The sequence below is a fragment of the Eupeodes corollae genome, chromosome 1 (genome assembly GCF_945859685.1).
Source record: "Eupeodes corollae chromosome 1, idEupCoro1.1, whole genome shotgun sequence".
NCBI classification, from domain to species: Eukaryota; Metazoa; Arthropoda; class Insecta; order Diptera; family Syrphidae; genus Eupeodes; species Eupeodes corollae.
Window position 1 is genome coordinate 66547131 of NC_079147.1, and position 18445 is coordinate 66565575.

Below are 18445 nucleotides of genomic sequence, written 5' to 3' on the forward strand. Positions count from 1 at the left end.
GTTGGTGTGAAAGATTTTGGGTTTTCGAAAACTTTTTGCCGAAAACCCAGTTTTTAGTTTGAAGTGAAAAGGCTATAAAAGTCTCACGGACCAATTACGCTAAAAACTTGAATTAAATCTTATATTGTAACGTGATACAAAACTACTATATTTTTGGAAAAAATCCAATTAACAGTTTTTTATAAATCAAAAAAACTAAAAAAAAATGTTTCACCTTGAAAATTTAACGAACAAAAACGAGGCTGGGATGCGACCTACACTGATAACTTCCCATCCCGTCTGTCGATTTTTCTTGCTTAAAAGTTTGTCTATATGTACTCGTATCAATTTTTACCAAATTTGCGTGCTATTTTTTGTAGATTTTATTTTTATGAAAAAACGGACTGTTGGATTTATAAATTTATATAAAAATTACTGAATATTGAAAACTATATTTTCTGTGAAGTAAATAAGTTTGAAGCCAATATTTTTAGTTTTTGAAAAGGTATTTGAGCCGAAAGTAAATTTTTATCAAGTTTTAGTATTGTTTTTTTTTAGTTTCATTTTTTGTAAAAAACTGTCAATTCGAATTTTTTTTAAATTTTACCTAATGTTGAAAAAAATATTTCTTATAAGATAAAATTAGTTTGAAGCCAATATTTAAAATTTTTGAAGATATATTTGAGTCGAAAATCAATTTTTACCAACTTTTATAAATTTTTTTTAAGTTTTTATTTTTTGTAAGAAAACTGTCAATTTTATTTTTCTCAAAATGTGTCCTAATGTTGAAAACAATATTTCTTATAATACAAAATTAGCTAGAAGCTATTATCTCAAAGTTTTTAAAAGATATTTGAATCGATATTCAGTTTTTACCAACTTTGTGTAATATTTTTTTAGTTTTTTATTTGTTATAAAAAAAACTGTCAATTCGATTTTTTTAAAAACTTATCAGATGTTAAAAACATTATTTTTCGTTGCACAAAATTGTTTTGGAGATGAAATTATATTTTAGTCGTAAAATTTTGACAAATTTTTTTTTCAGTTTTTTTGATTTATAAAAAAACCCGTTAATTAATTTTTTTCCAAAAAATATATTTTCTTGATATCGCGTTACAATACAATTTAATTCAAGTCTCTAGCGTTTTTGGTTCGTTAGATATTAAGGCCTAATCAAAATTTGTCACTTTTTTTTCAAATTGCTATGGTAAAAAAACCAACCACGCAATTTTCTTGAGAGCCCTTTCCGCATCTTTTTGCCTTATTATCTGTATAACAAAATTTATTTGAAGTCGATATCTCATCTGGTTCTTGAGCTATGGACTACGAAAAAAACGTCGCGAACGTACGTACCCACACAGACATCTTTCTAAAAATCTTTTATTTCGACTCTAGGGACCTTGAAACGTCGAGAAATGTCAAAATTTTAAATTCGACAAATCGGACCCATTACAATAACTTCCTATGGGAAGTTAAAAATGTTAGACAATTAGATTTGCTGCTGTATTTGTTCTAGTTTTAAGTTGTTATAGGTAATTTATGTAAGTTAGCTTTAAGTTTTATTTAGTTTAGTTTAGAGTTTTTAAGTTATTTTAGTTATTAAGTTTTTTAGTTTTAAAGGACATTGATATTAGTTTTTTTTTTGAAATTTTGTATAGTAGAATAGATCTTAGGGCCGAAAGGCATAAGTTTTAAATGTTAGATTTAAACTTAGAGTGTCCGTATGGAACCAGTAAGTTAGTTGTTAGTTATGTATACCTAGGCTAGTTTTATGAATTTTTGTCTAGCTTTAAGATAGTTTTTAGAATAATGAATAAAAATGAATTAAAAAAAATGTAATGTAATGTAATTTAATTTCAATAAATATTAAATTTAATGAAAATTATTTATTGAATTACATACATATATACAATGTACATACATTATAAATTTATCGCTTTAACAACAAACAGCGTTTTTTATCAGTTAGGCAACGGTCACCTATCGTTTTTGGACCTCTTTTTTGTATTCTGTCCAAAAGACTCAAGTGGGATATAGGCGAGCCTGCCCAGATATGGAAATTGTACTCGAGGTCGAGTTTTGGAAGATTATAGGCTTTATAAATTATAGCCAGATTAGAAGGGGTAAAAAAGCTTCTTGCATTGTCGGAGAAAACGTTAACCCTTAGCAGCATTTTCGGTTACATCAAATATGTCATCACTCCACAATAAGTGGTTTGTAGTGCACATACTTAGAACTGAAAGCTGTGCAGTCTCCTCGATGGAAGTACATCCCATCGTTATAGTGGCATTGGGGGAGGGTAACGCTTTTGTAACAATAGACAACATTAAGTTTTCAAAATTTTCATACTCTGCCGTTCACATACGAAGAACAAGGATGAGAATCTTACAACGAACATGAAAAGATGAGGTTACAATAATCAGCGAAACAATTGTGTGGGTTAGAAGAATCAGACAAAAGATCATTTAAGAAAACTAGAAATAGTACAGGAGACAAAACAGAGCCCTGGGGCACACCTCCGTTTATTTTGTGGATATCAGATTTGAACCCTTTCAATTCTACTTGAATTGAACGGTTTGAAAGTTAATTTTTAACCCAATAAAGAAGAGATATATCAATACCAAATGCACTATAAGAGAACTTGATGCCAAGTTTTATCAAATGCCTTTGAAATATCAAGTGCAATAATCTTACTTTCTCCAAAAGGATGTAAAAAACTTATTGCTTCGAAAGCCATACTGCCGGTTATTAAGATGCTTTTGGTCTTCAAGATCTTTCGATAGACGTAAGAGCAATTGGACGATAGTAAGAGGGGGAGGAGGATTCGCCTATTTAGGGACAGGCTGGACAAATGCAAAGACTAGTAGAATAGTACAGATGGAATAGCTTACGCAGTGTTTTTGCAAGCGTTTTAGTAAACCTCTTTAGGAGTTCAGAAAAATAACAGGTATACTATCCGGGCCAACGGATTTGTGAGTGTTAAGATTTTTGAGTTCTCTAGAAACTGTACGAATGCAATAGAATATTCATCCCATAGAATCGTTTACGCTTTCAAATACAGGAGTAGCCATGTCACTCATTGGCAGCTTCAAATTAAAGTCAAACTGTGCTGTAAGCAAATTGGTTTTATCAATACAATTTCTGAATTATGTTCGCTTCTATATCGGCGATGAAGTCCAGATCAATATCGGAGAAGCATAGTGATCAATTAAAGTTTCTGATGAAGTCGTTGAAACCGTCCCAGTTGGCTTTCTCATATTGCCAAAAGTTTCTCTTAGGGGTTCTTACTATAATCCGAGGAGGCTCGTCAACTAACTACGTTAGGTTGTTAAACTCTGCAAAGATATCGACATAACTTCCTTCAGGTGTTGTCTGACCAGAATAACATTACTTTTGGTTCCTTTTTCTTCTTTTTATTGGAGCCTTTTTGGAACGACTTATACTACAAACGTGGTTGATACCATAAAATGAGCATCAACATCGTTTGCACGTAAATAATAGCCGCGTTTTATTATCACCATGATCTGCTCCGGATCTTGGATTTACATGCATTACAACAACAACACAAGATCCTGCTTTGTGTTTGGATCTCAATTTGAGATCCAAAATTTAATTCTTTTTTCACAACAAGGAGCGCTCTATCATTGTGATTTCACATGTAAATGTTGGTATCATTGCAAACAAATTAAATAAAACCTGTATTGCCATATAAACATTTTAATTTGACTGAAATAAAATATTTTTTTAAATAAAAAGCGAGAAGCTTTATATTTATTTATTTGGTATATAATCCATAAAATAATTAGATATTTTAACAAAACTAATTAATTGGTGAAATTCAAATAATTAAGTCCAAAAAAATGTATATTTGACATAATTTATGGGTATTATTTCCCCAAAAAAAAGGAACAAAAAAATCATTGATCAAAATGTTCTTATTAGCAACCCTGCTTTAAATGTTAAAAAAACATAAATAAAATCGAGAAAGCTGCAGCAGAAAAAAATGTTGAAAATACCTTTACATGGGAATTTTTTGAAATCATTCTTTTAATTGAAAATGGTTGTAAGAAACACTTAGGTGACATAAATTAGAACTCAGAACCGTCTGAACCATCTCAATGAAGAGAGTAGTTTTGAAATGACAGTGGTTTGTATGTAACACTTCCAAGAATTTCGAGAGAAAATCATACAAAATTCTTAAAAGTGTTACATACAACCCACCGTCATTCACAAAAATCACTTCTAGGGTATACATTTATGTTGTTTGTGTTTCAAACATCAACATGTCAACATGCCCTTGTCATCAGGATACACTTCAATAATATCCTGTTGCAAAGCAGACACTGAAGTTATTACGATGTTCAAGTTTGTGTTCTTGGAAATAAATGGAACTACCACGAATTTGTGAGTGGTAGGAACGGAAGAAAAATGTACATATAAAAGTTAGCAATCTTGTTCCTGAACACTTTGGTGGTTTTATGCTTATACATATCCTTTTATTGGTATGGAAATATAAAGGGGATGTAGCATTTTCCAATGAATACTTTTGATTTTTATTTTATTTTTTGTATTTATCTTCTTTTTTCATCTTCGAAAAAAGTTATCTCTTTGGCTACTACCGCGTTACGCAACCTTCTTCCAAATAATGGTAATCAGATTAATCTGAAAGCCAAATGCAAAACAAATTAAACGAAAAAATGCATGACATGCAATATTGAACTTACCTTCGTACTCTTCTATTGAGCTTACTATAAAATTATAAGAAAATGAAAGTGAATATGTTTGTCTTTGCTATAATCTTGACTTCAACATTTCTCAAATTTCCTATGGCGCAGGAACAAAATACTTCTGGGTTTTGCTCTTGCGGCGCTATTTATGTTAAAGGTTATTTCGATAGTCGCTTTTCGAACAACTGTTATTTTCCAATCTGTCATATTTTGACATTTGGCTAGAAAAAACTACGCCATTACCAGAAATTATAGCTAATATAGCTAACAGTATTGGATTTTTGATGTCAGATTTTTTAAAGAGATCATTACAAATTTCTATCATTAAAAAAAATGGCTAGCTATAATATTTCATTAATTTTCATCATTGAAAACAAACGTTGGCATTTTTTGACAGCTCGTTTATAGCTATCTTTAAAAATGTCTGTTATCAAAAGAAATGTTCTGATTGAAATCCACCGAAAAATGTTTATTGATAGAAATCTGTCATTTGAATTGTGTGAAATCGGAACCCAAATCAATGGAACGATTCGTTTCACTTTTGAACATAAAAGTAAATAGACAATACATTTTTAGAGAAAAATGAATGCGCAGCTTCACTTTTTTTTCTTCAAAAAAATTCTTTGTGTGATTTCCGATCGATCAAAGGAAACACTGTCAAATATTGATCTTAACATTTTTCCTGATCGATTTCAATTATAGCTGTAATTGGCGCCTAAATCAATTTTTGTAATAGATATTAGTCTGTGTTTCCCTTTGATTAATGAAATGAAAATTATAAACTGATCGATTCGAAATCACACAAAGATTTTTTTTGAGAGAAAAAGTTTAATTGCGCAATTATTTTTCGCTAAAAATGTATTTTTCTATTTTCCGGACGGAAATTCATTTTCCTAAACAGGTGATACTTTTATATTCCAATCGTTCCACTGATTTGTGTTCCAATTTCACACAATTCCAATGACAGTTTTGTCAGTATAAAATTTTCGGTATATTTTAATCACAAAATTTTTTTTCAATGACAGAAATTTGGTGAAAATAATGTGTCAAGTAACTTATTGGGTGGATGAATTAGTCCATAGGAGATAACTGAGAACGTAATGAAAAACACTTAAAAGCAAGGATATTCATAATTCTCTTTGTGAACTTAATTGAATATCTTTCTAACTGGAAAATCGCCATAACTAACACATAGTTACATAATGCATACATTTATGAGAAGGATGGATATGAAACGCATCTGGTAAGTAATTTGTATGGTAGAAAACTACTCAGAACTTTACTTTTAGGTACATTCTGAAACAAATCCTAATTGAAAAAGTTATAGTCTCAAAAACTAGGTTTATTGATAAATTAGAAATTGATTGAGTTCTAACTTTTTTTCTTCTAGTTCTTCAGGGGTAGAACTTTGGTTAAGATCGAAGTTTGATATAGAACTTAGGTTTATTATAGACTCTCAAATTTTTGGGGTCTAGGATGTAAGAACTCGGTTTAATAATGTTTTTACTTTTTCCAAAGGCCTAGTCAAAAACAGGAGCTGCGTAATGTAAAATGTTGTAGAAGCAGACTGTTGCATAAAGTGTATAATTTACATAAGGATTTAAGCTTATTTAACTATTTACTTTTCGTGCGCTTTATTTAAGTTTTACATATTTTTTATAACAAAGGGTGAAAAGAAATTATATGTAGATATAAGCGTTTAAAATGACCACAATTATTAAGAATGAACCAATAACCTCAAAGAAAGAAGTCCTAGGGTGACAAATCACATGACCATGATGATTGACATCATTGTTTCTATTGCCACTGTTTCGTCAGCTGTTTGGCAAGTGGCTTCGTCCTGTTAAAACCACATATCGTCCACATCCACATCCACATCCATCTTCCCATTTTGGCCATACAAAGTTTGTTATCATTATCATCTTACGATAGCGAACACCATTCCCAGTTACTGCCTGAACGGACTCATTTTGAAAAAAATACGGTCCGATGATGCCACCAGCCCTCAAACCAGTTTAAACAGTCACTCTTTGTAGATGCATTTGTTCAATCATTTGCCCAAATGCAGCAATTCTGCTGAGGTGAAAATGTGCCTCATCACTAAAGAGATGTTTTTGAAAATTGATAATGCACGCTTGAAATGGTCAAGAGGCTTTAGATCTTAAATCAATTGCACCTTGTAAGCGTGTAAATGTAAGTCTTTATGCATAATGCTCATCAACGACGATCGTGACAGAAGACAGAACCCCATATGCACAGGTACAACTTGCGTAACGCTCCTAACATTTTGATGGCATTTTCCAGGTGAGTACGGTCAATGCAATTTGAAGCGAAACGTTCGCTTAGTATTTAATATTTATAACGCTGCTAATCCGAGGATTCAAAAATGTGTCAAATTGAATTAGTCTCAAATTGAGGAATGTCAATTGAAATGCAGAAAAAGTTGACGTTTAGGTGTGGCTTACATTCAACATTGGCCCTTAAAATTTAACCACTCTTTTTCAATATTCTCATTGACAACATGACCAGATAAAAGTGTAAATACATCTTTTTATAGAAGCCAAGACGCCCGTTTTGACAACAAGCGCATCTGAAGAAATATTTTAAAAAAAAATATTGTTGCATTTCTCATCACGACAATAATCTTTTGGTTGAATCTACTTAACACACGACTTCTTGAAATGTTATGTATTTATTTATCAAAAAAGAATGATTTTAAATAATTCTTAAATGGAATCCAATATGACACGAAAACAATATTATCATTTCTAAAATAAATGTCCGCTCCAACAAAAATTGACAGTTTTTTTGTATTTGGTTTGTAAAATGTCAGAATTTTTTGTCAAAACTATCAACGGGATGATACAAAAATAGCAAAAAACACGTAAGAATTAAGGTCCATTCAACCGAGTTTAAAAATGAATACCTCCTGCATATCAGTCTTTTATTATCAAAAAATAGAGATAGAACTCGTGAAACTAAAGAGGATATGTGCGAATTGGTCACGGAAATTTGCATGTATGGTGCTGCCACCGTAGACTCGGAGACAGCTCGCTGTTATCTTTTTCTATTGTAAATAATATACATTGTTCTGTAAAATGATATAAACATCCATTAAGAAAAAATTAACTCTTATTGGAAAATCCTATAGTTGAAAAGTTTGTTAGCGTAACGAACTCTAATTACTAGCTCATGTAGTCTCAGTGTTACTTAAGGGTCATGATAACACGTATTAAGTATGCGTCGTGTCATTAAAGTTTGTAAGCTTTGGCATCACATTGTTTTTATCTCATATTTTTCACCCTCAAGTTGGCACGCCTGACACGGCCGGTGTTTTTGTTGGGCGACGTGTCATTCTTCTTTCGGTCGGTGGTGTTGTAAAAAGTCAAATTGAAATTTTTTCTTGCCGAAGAAAAATTCTCAAAAAGTGTGGAGAAAACACCCTAAAGGACGAACGAATGTTCTCTAACAGCAACCCAAGTGTTTAACAAACTACCTTCTTTCCTCGATTGAATCAAAATTTAGCATTTGGAAAAAATTTATCACAAGAAAAAATGAATCGCCCAGCGAAGCTGCTCAATCGCAAAGCAGCTGGCTATAGTAGTCTTATCACATTTGCAGTACTCCTAATAGCTTGGTTGGCTGGCTTTGCATCTCGTTTGTTTGCTGTGATTCGTTTCGAGAGCATCATCCATGAGTTCGATCCGTGGTTCAATTACCGCGCCACCGCATTTATGGTCGAACATGGTTACTATAAGTTTCTTAATTGGTTCGATGAGCGCGCCTGGTATCCACTTGGTCGGATTGTCGGGGGCACTGTGTATCCTGGATTGATGATAACGTCGGGAGGTATTCATTACATTCTGCATGCATTGAATATCCCGGTTCATATTAGGGATATCTGTGTGTTTTTGGCTCCCGTATTCAGTGGCCTTACATCGATTTCCACCTATTTGCTGACCAAGGAACTCTGGTCTCCCGGTGCAGGACTTTTCGCTGCCAGTTTTATTGCTATCGTGCCCGGTTACATCAGTCGGTCGGTAGCGGGATCCTACGATAACGAGGGAATAGCAATTTTCGCCCTTCAATTCACGTACTATCTGTGGGTGAAGTCGGTGAAAACGGGCTCAGTATTCTGGTCATCGATGGCGGCTCTATCGTACTTCTACATGGTATCGGCTTGGGGTGGTTACGTTTTTATTATCAACTTGATTCCCCTGCACGTGTTCGTGTTGCTTCTTATGGGAAGATACTCGCCAAGACTGCTCACCAGTTACACCACGTTCTACATTCTGGGGCTCTTGTTCTCAATGCAGATTCCATTCGTTGGCTTCCAACCGATTCGAACCAGCGAACACATGGCCGCAATGGGAGTATTCGTGCTCCTCCTGGCAGTGGGTGTCCTCAAGCACCTGCAGACGATCCTGTCAAAGACTGAGTTCAAGCGGCTCTTCATTGTTGGCGCTCTTGTAGCTGCTGCTGTGGTATTCCTCGCAGTCGTTGCTCTCACCATGATGGGTGTTGTGGCTCCATGGAGTGGAAGATTCTACTCGCTTTGGGACACTGGCTACGCAAAGATTCACATTCCAATTATTGCATCAGTATCGGAGCATCAACCTACAACGTGGTTCTCGTTCTTCTTCGATTTACACATCTTGGTTTGTGCATTCCCCGTTGGACTCTGGTACTGCATCAAGAAGATCAACGACGAGAGGGTGTTTGTGGTGCTCTACGCCATCAGCGCTGTCTACTTTGCTGGAGTTATGGTCCGATTGATGCTCACGCTAACACCAGTTGTGTGTATGTTGGCAGGTATTGCGTTCTCCTGTCTTCTCGAGGTTTTCCTCAAGGAAGACAGTTCACCCAATAAGGCCGCAGATGAAACCGAAGACACTTCAGCCGAGAAGAAAAATATGTATGATAAGGTAGGAGGTTTTTTCGTTCTTATAACTTGGGTTTTTTTTACAAAGTTTCTATTTTCAAAATGTTGTTTAGGCTGGAAAGTTAAAACACAGACCAAAGCATGATTCTGCTCATGAAGGAGCTGCTGGTATTGGGGCTAATCTTAAGAGCGTTGTCATTCTGGCCATTCTTATGCTTCTGATGATGTTCGCTGTTCATTGTACTTGGGTCACTAGCAACGCCTATTCAAGTCCATCTATCGTCCTCGCTTTCCATAACAGTCAAGATGGGTGAGTTTTTTTTTTCAAGTTATCTTTTTAGACAAAATAATCGGTCCATTAAATGAAGTCAAAACAATAGCATATTTGCAATTGTTATGACTTCATTATTCAAAACTCTTCATAAAGATTCAAATAGGAGTAATAAAAATAAGATATACGTGACTCCCCAACAGTGCGTCCGTCTTTTGCCTTTTGTTAATAGATTAGAAATATTTTGCAGATAACTTATCTTTGAGTAAACTATTTTCATATGTAACATAAGGTAATAAGTTTTTTTTTTTTGATTGATTTGATTTATTTAGCATTTATAGTAAATATAAATTAAGCTACTTTATAATACAATTATTATATATCTTAAAAATTAGTTTTGACAAATTCATTTACATTGCGCTTATATATATTAAAATTTGTTTCCAGTTTAACATGTTCTGGCAAGGAATTAAAAATTTGAAAGCCTTTGTATATTACACTGTTTTGTGTTATTGTGTTTCTATAATTAGGAAGTCGCAAATTATTTACATTTCGCAATTGATATGGTTGGACTTCACCCACATATCTATCTAAATCACTAAAATAGCTAGGCAAATCTCCCATTCTCATTTGTTGAACAAACAATAGAACATCTACTACTAACTGTTGTTTAACGCTTAACCACTCTAGTCGATTTAACATATTTAAAATACTTGTATAACGATTACAATTTAATATTATTCGCATTGATTTGTTTTGGAGTTTTTGCAGTCTATATATGTTACTTTGACTTAACAGAAATAATACAGATGAACAATATTCAAAATGTGGTTTTATTATAACATTATATACTCTAATAGATGCATTGAAATCTAATTTACTTTTGATTCTTCGAAAAAATTGCACTTTTTTAGATATTTTTTTAACAATATAGTCCACATGTTTATCGAACTTTAAATTCTGATCTATTATCACACCTAAGTATTTTATTTGATCTACTTGTTCTATGTTTTTATTGTCTATACTTAAGTCTATATTGCACTGCGTTTTAAATATCATCGCCTTCGTTTTTTGAACATTTGTCTTCAGCTTGTTAGCTTTGAACCAGATGCTTATGCTGTCGAGATCTTCTTGTAGTTGCTGAGTTAAAGCTGACACATCTCTACCCACGATGTATATTAGGGCATCATCGGCAAACATGACTATTTTACAATGCTTCAAAACTTTGCATACATCATTTATGTATAGTAGGAACAAAACTGGCCCAAGTATTGAGCCCTGAGGCACTCCCAAAAGCGTTTGAGTTATCTCCGAAAGTTTCCCATTCACTGATGTTCTCTGAGTTCTCTGATCAAGGTATGATTTAAACCACTGAATTTCTTTTTCTCGGATACCATACTGCTTCAACTTTTGTATTAATATACCTCTGTCGATCGTTTCAAAAGCCCGCTTTAGGCCCAAGAACACTGCAATAATGGTAGATCCTGCTGCCATATCCTCTTTCCAATTTATGAGAACATAGTTTAATGCAGATTCACAGGAATGGTGACTTCTAAATCCAAACTGACTTTCGATTAAGATATTTTTGTTGTCTATGTATTTTTGCAGTTGAATTTTAACAATTTTTTCTATAAGTTTTTCGTACAATGGCAAAGCGTTTACTGGTCGATATTCTTCACACCGCCTTGAGCCTTTCACTTTTTGTATTGGTAAGACCAACGATTCCTTCCATGAGCTTGGAAAACATCCTGAGAGTAAAGATTTATTTACAATTTCCGTAAGAACGTCCTCTATTTCTCCAAATGCATCCAAAAACATCTTTGGACTCATATAATTAAAATCTTTTTTCTGTTTCATTGATGTCAATACTTCAGATAAATCAGAATTGTTCACAGGACTGAATTTAAAGCGATACGGATATTCATCAATTTGATTAACATATTGAATAACCTCAATTGACTGATTTATTTCTGATACACTATTAATAAAAAAAGTATTGAATTCATCCGCGATCACTTTTGAATTATTAATCACTACTCCATTAAAAATAATGTTCTCTTCAATTTCAACTCTTGTTGATCCCAACACGTATTTTTTTAAGGTTCTCCACATAGCTTTTTGGTCCGATTGCATAAGAATTTTATTTTGAACCAAAAGTCCTTTGCTTTTTACTAATTCTTTTTTATACCGATTTCGCGTCCGCTTATAAGACTCCCAATCACTAATTTCTTCTGTTAGTAAGGCTCTATGGTAACAATCTATCTTTTCTCTTTTTAAGTTTCTCAAATTATCATTAAACCACTCTACCGAGTTGGACAAACCGTGTCCCTACAATCGTGATTGCCATCATATTTTAAGCCATACAACTTATTTGACCTAACACAATTTACACACTTCACTTCTTCTGATTTGCATTCTTTGGTATCATGATTTTGACCACATTTCGCACATGCGACTTCATTTTTACACTTGCTTGCAATATGTTTAAAGCCCCAGCAATTATAACACTTTCTTATTGAAATGTATTCAAAAATTCTACATCTATCCCAATTTACACACACTTTTCCTTCTTTCATAACTTTTATATAGTCTTCTTCTTCTAGTACAATAATTGCGTTGAATACTTTCGTATTTTTTATACCACGGTAACACTTCGCACATTTTACCTCTCCTTTCAAATTGTTTTGGCTTTTCAAAGCTGCTTCTATCTCACTTGTTTCATACATTTCACTCATACCCGTTAAAGTTATTTGCAGGTTATTGCCATTCAATATAATTTTTCCATTTTATCATTACGTATAACAAAGATACTTCTCGTTATGAAAAGTCATATATTATTTTGTACCTTTTATATTTTTGTTTTTATTATTTTCCAATCACTCTAAGATGATATGTAGAAGAAGCGATTACAACTGATTCGCTTAGTGCCTCAATTAACACTTAAGTGTGCCATTTTAATACCAACTAACTCATGAATAAAAAGCGCTACAGTCCTGTGTCAACTCAGGCCCCACCCACTGCAAGCGTATCTAGCGTCAATCGCAATATGATAAATGTGATTAACGGTAGATTGGTCTGGCAGTATCAGTCTAGGGCCTCCGTTAATTGTTCGGCTGCACAAGGTGTATTTAGGGAACTAACATTTTACGTTCATATCCGAAGCTTGTTATCTTTAAATCGTTTGCTTAGGTTCTCAGCACTAAATCCGTCCGTATCCGAGGCGTGTTAGTGCTTCGCAACTAGTTTTTCTTTACGTGGTCAGGAAGTAACCCTGAAGCACGACCTTCAACCTTTAGAACCAGGTCTTTTATTTAAACTCCAATGTCAACTGTCTACATTTTGGAATAACCAGGGCTGTGTCTGCATAAAATATCAGCAAGCTTATTAAAGGTCCGTAGTACCCGTGGCATGATTTAAAGTGCGTTGGACTGTCATGCCAGAGGTCTTGGGTTCGATCCCTGCCTATGCCATCTAAATTCTTTTCACGGGTACTGCCTCTTACGAGAAATTGACAAATTCTCCAAGAGTAACTCTTGTCATGAAAAAGTGCTTTCTCAAATTAGCCGTTCGGTTTCGGCATATAAACTGTAGGTCCCCTGCATTTTTGACAACATTTCTCGCACACAGGAATGGTTGAGATTTATAAGCAACTATTACCTAGTTCTCAACGGACTGTTCCGCCACCCAATTTATTTTCTTTTTTATTAAAGGTCAGCTATTTCTCCCTAGGTATAATCCAGACGTAAAATGTACTCCATCTGCTTACTTACTTACTTAAGGTAGCGCTACAGTCCGGGGCGGACCTGGGCCTCAACCAACATGCGTCTCCAGCCAGCTTGGTCCCTAGCTAGCTGTCTCCAGTTTCGCACGCCAAGTTGGTTGAGGTCCTCTCCCACCTGGGTGCGCCACCTGAGTCGCGGTCGTCCTCTACTGCGCCCTCCTCCGGGATTGGATTCGAAGACCTTTCGGGCTGGAGCGTTGATATCCATTCGCTCTACATGACCTAGCCATCTAAGCCGTTGGACTTTAATTCTGCTAACTAGGTCAGTGTCGCTGTACAGCCCGAACAGTTCGTCGTTATATCTTCTCCTCCATTCTCCATCTATGCTTCTTTCGAAGCATCCTAAGACGCTCTCATCTTTCTTTGACAGGGTCCAGGCCTCAGCGCCATAAATGAGAACCGGGATGATGAGTGTCTTATAGATGGTGATTTTAGATGCTCAAGAGAGGACTTTACTTCTACATTGCCTTCTAAGTCCAAAGAAGCAGCGATTTGCAAGAGTTATTCTTTGTTCGTCGTTCAGTGTCCTTTTTTGATGACAGTATATACTCGGTCTTGCCCTCATTGACCACTAAACCCATCTTCTTCACTTCCGTTGCAATGCTCAAAAACGCTCCACTGACATATGTTTTGATCTTGCAAATGGGTCAATATCATCTGCGTATACGAGTAATTAGATGGACCTTTGGAAGATTGTGCCTCTAGTGTTGACGGTTGAGTTTTGCACAATTCTTTCTAGAACGATGTTGAAGAAGTCGCATGACAGTGCATCGCCTTGTCTAAAACCTTTTTTGACATTAAATGCATCGGTAAGGTCTTTTCCGACCTTGATAGAGCAGCGTGCATTCTCCATCGTCATTCTGCACAAACGGATAAGTTTGACAGGGATGCGAAAACGAGACATTGCTCGGTAGAGCTCTTCCCTATAGATGCTTTCATACGCGGCTTTAAAATTGATAAAGAGATGGTGGGTATCGATTTGAACCTCCTCGGTTTTTTCCAAGATCTGCCGCAGTGTGAATATTTGGTCGATAGTGGACTTTCCTGGTCTGAAGCCACACTGATAAGGACCAATCAGGTTATTGACGAATGGCTTCAGGCGTTCACATAATACGGCAGAGAGGATCTTATACGCAATGTTAAGGAGACTGATGCCTCTGTAGTTGGCGCAGTTTAGAGGGTCTCCTTTCGTATGTATCGGGCACACTTTGCTGAGATTCCACTCATCGGGCATGCTTTTTTCCGACCATATTTTACAGATGAGTTGGTGCATGCTCCGTACCAAGTCATCGCCTGCTGCTTTGAATAGTTCGGCAGCGATGCCGTCAGCTCCAGCAGCTTTGTTTGACTTGAGTTTAGATATAGCTATCTTCACTTCGTCAAGGTCGGGTAGGCGGAATTGTTGATCGGCGTCGCCGAGGTTAAGTAGTTCTATCGCCCTTACAGCGGGATTCGGTTCGTCATCGCCGTTATATAATTTGGAGAAGTGATCTTTCCATATTCTCAGCATCGACTGCGGTTTTACTATGATGTTCCCCTTATCGTCTTTACAGGCTTCGGTTCGTGGCTGGTAACCTTGTGAGGTTTTTTTTACCTTTCAGTAAAATTTACGAACCTCATTCCTGTTTTGACATCCCTCTATCTCCTCGATCGCGCGCTTCTCCTACTCTCTTTTTTTCCATCTAAGAAGCCGGTGTTCCTCTCTCCTCTTCTGCTCGTAGAGCTCGCGAGCAGCTCTAGTCCTTTTGTGCAGCGCCGTTTTGTATGCCTCTTGTTTCGCTGCATAGGCTTGCCGGCATTCGTCGTCAAACCAGGGGTTTCGCTGTGGTGGCCGTGTGAAACCTAGCACTTCAGAGGCGGCATCTCTGATGGCTGCAAGGCAATGTTGCCACTGGTTTTCAATGCTTAATGCAGGCAGCATAGGACTCCTTAAAAGGTTATTAGAGATTTGACCGGAAAAGAACATGACAATCCCTTGCGATTGTAGCCGTCTAACGTCGAAGCTTCTCACAATACTTCCTTGTTTTGGATTGGATCGGGATATCTAAGATGTCTTCTCTTCCTAGCTTGGCGTTAAATTGTCCTAAAATAATTTTAATGTCATAGCTAGGGCAATGCTCATAAGTCGTGTCCAAGATCTCGAAGAATATGTCTCGTTCGCTCACACTGTTGAAACTCAAGACTTTTTTCCTGAGTCTAGTTCCAACAACAAATCCACACACAAATAGACGCTGTCTTTGTTCTGTTCTGTTCACTTCTTAGAAGGGGGTAATATTTGCATTGGATCAGTTTAGGGCTTCCGCTAATTGTTCGGGTCCGAGGGTTGTTGGTGCTTCGAAACTTAAGGTATTTTTACGTGGCCAAGAAGTCACCCCGAAGGCACAACCCCCAACCTGGAGGGCCATATCCTAAGTATAACTCCAAGGATGGGGAGCCGGATAAAACTGCTCCTTACAGGCCTGGGCTCCAAATAAGTCGAAGAAGCCCTATAAGGTGTTCACTAAGTAGTTCAACCTTACTGGAACTGTAGACGCCACCGTTGATTCCATCTCGGGAATTCCTCCGCTGCCGTCTGTATAAGGAGAGGTGCCTTAGTGGAAACACCTCTCCCCACCTCTCTCGTTTGCTGCCCCCAACAACTTTCCACTGGGGTTGGAACCCAATCTCCAGTTGAGTTACTAGGCACCCGATGTTCACCACGTGGAGGTGAGAGTAGGAGTTGATAGACAGAGGTTGGTTTTAAGAAAAAACCTATGGACGCTTGTGTCCTCTTGAATGCACATGTCTACCATTTCAACATAAACTGTTACCTGTTTTCATATTAGGACAGGTGCCCCCATAACTTGGACATCATTCAAAAGATAGCTCTCGAACACCGCATAAATGTTTTATACCTTTCATAATTTAACTGCTATTTATATAAACAATGCTCTAGTGAAATAACCCTTTCCACACTCCCATCAAACAATTGAACAGTATTACCATTAATTCTTGGAATGCTCATCAACTTACCATTAAGCACAAATTTCAGACATTCAAAACCATCGGTATCTTCTTTCCAAACTTATCAATCCTTTTTGATTGCTTGCACTGTTTTAAGTCGTTTGGAGAGTGTATAGATCTATTTTATTCCTATCTATCGACTTTACTATTCAAAACTTCTTTAGAAATTATCTTTTTTTACGCCTAAACCTTAGCCGAACACTAAACCATGTCCTCTAATTTATTTATATACATAGATCTCGCAACATTCTCGATGATTTCCGTGAGGCTTACTACTGGCTCTCCCAAAACACCGCTGACGACGCTCGCATCATGTCCTGGTGGGATTATGGTTATCAGATAGCGGGAATGGCAAATCGAACGACACTTGTGGACAATAATACTTGGAATAATAGTCACATAGCTCTGGTTGGCAAAGCAATGTCTTCAACTGAAGAAAAATCATACGAAATTATGACCTCATTGGATGTTGACTATGTTTTAGTCATATTTGGTGGCGTAATTGGATATTCTGGAGATGATATCAACAAATTCTTATGGATGGTTCGTATTGCTGAAGGTGAACATCCCAAGGATATCAGAGAAAGTGACTACTTTACCGATCGTGGAGAGTTCCGTGTTGATGCTGAAGGTGCTCCAGCCCTTCTTAATTGTCTAATGTACAAATTGAGCTACTACAGATTTGGAGAATTGAAATTGGATTATAGGTTTGTAATTAATTCTATTTGGCATCTTTTTGGATGTTAAATTTATTTATTTTCTTTTACAGAGGCCCAGCTGGTTATGATAGAACTCGAAATGCTGTGATTGGCAATAAAGATTTTGATCTCACTTATCTAGAGGAAGCATACACGTCCGAGCATTGGTTAGTGCGCATTTACCGGGTGAAGAAACCACATGAGTTTAATCGCCCGGCAATCAAGACCACCGATAGAGCTGTTTCCTCAGGCAACTACGTTTCCCGAAAGGTAATAAAGTGTTTATTTCTTTTACACATTATAAATTCAAATCCACTATAATAACTTTGTACATTTCAGAATTCCAAGAGGAGGAAAGGTTATATCAAGAACCGACCAGTCGTTGTCAAAGGCAAGCGAACAAGAAAGTAGAGAGATTTTTGTTTTTCTAATAAAAGAGTGAGAGACGACAAACTATCACAAAAACAAAACATTAAGAGAAGCTCCTTAAAATAAAAGCAAAAACTTTTACTTCTAATTAAATTTAGTTACAAACGCTATAACTGTATTTTGTTCCATCCTTATTAAACATAATTTTCTACTTTAAAAATGAGAAAAAACTTTCGCACGATGAATAGATCGATCGGGGGTAATTTGTATCTCTTTTTTTCAGCTTGAAAGAGACACAGTTTCCTTGACCAAATTTAACTTACAGGAAGCAAAGAGTTTTGACTAATTAAGTCATAATTAATAATTTATTTTTTGCTCTTTTTCTGTGAGCACAATGGTCCCCGAAATTACTATTCACGAATTATTTAAGAAAACAAATAATTAAATTTAGTATACTTTTCATTAAATTTTTGAATAGTAACAATATGCAATTGAATTTGGATAGTTAGTAAGGTTCTTTTTTTTTTTTGGTTTCGTTTGTCATTTAATGTTCAAGTATAATTCCGAAATCTTTAAGGAAAATTTTAAATGAAAAAAAAAAAACAAAAAACGTAATAATTAAAACACAAATTGTAACTTAAAATGTATTGTTTTTGTTAAATAGAGAAAAAAAAACAACGGAAACGTAATAAAGTGAATCCCTGCACTTTTTTTAAAAACAAATTGGAAGCATTT

At 35.6% G+C, this 18445-nt stretch overlaps 2 protein-coding genes across 2 annotated transcripts in view; one reads left to right on the forward strand and one right to left on the reverse strand.

Annotated features, from left to right (window-relative positions):
* LOC129938422 (60S ribosomal protein L15) overlaps nucleotides 1–18445 on the reverse strand; it is a 54520-nt gene that overhangs the window by 2044 nt on the left and 34031 nt on the right. The gene's annotated exons all lie outside the window — the stretch shown is intronic.
* On the forward strand, nucleotides 8045–18433 carry LOC129938417 (dolichyl-diphosphooligosaccharide--protein glycosyltransferase subunit STT3B). The gene is made up of 5 exons (XM_056045965.1): nucleotides 8045–9631; nucleotides 9702–9898; nucleotides 16880–17350; nucleotides 17413–17611; nucleotides 17681–18433. Exons 1-5 carry the CDS (start codon nucleotides 8261–8263, stop codon nucleotides 17750–17752), a joined length of 2310 nt encoding a protein of 769 aa, XP_055901940.1. The 5' UTR covers nucleotides 8045–8260; the 3' UTR covers nucleotides 17753–18433.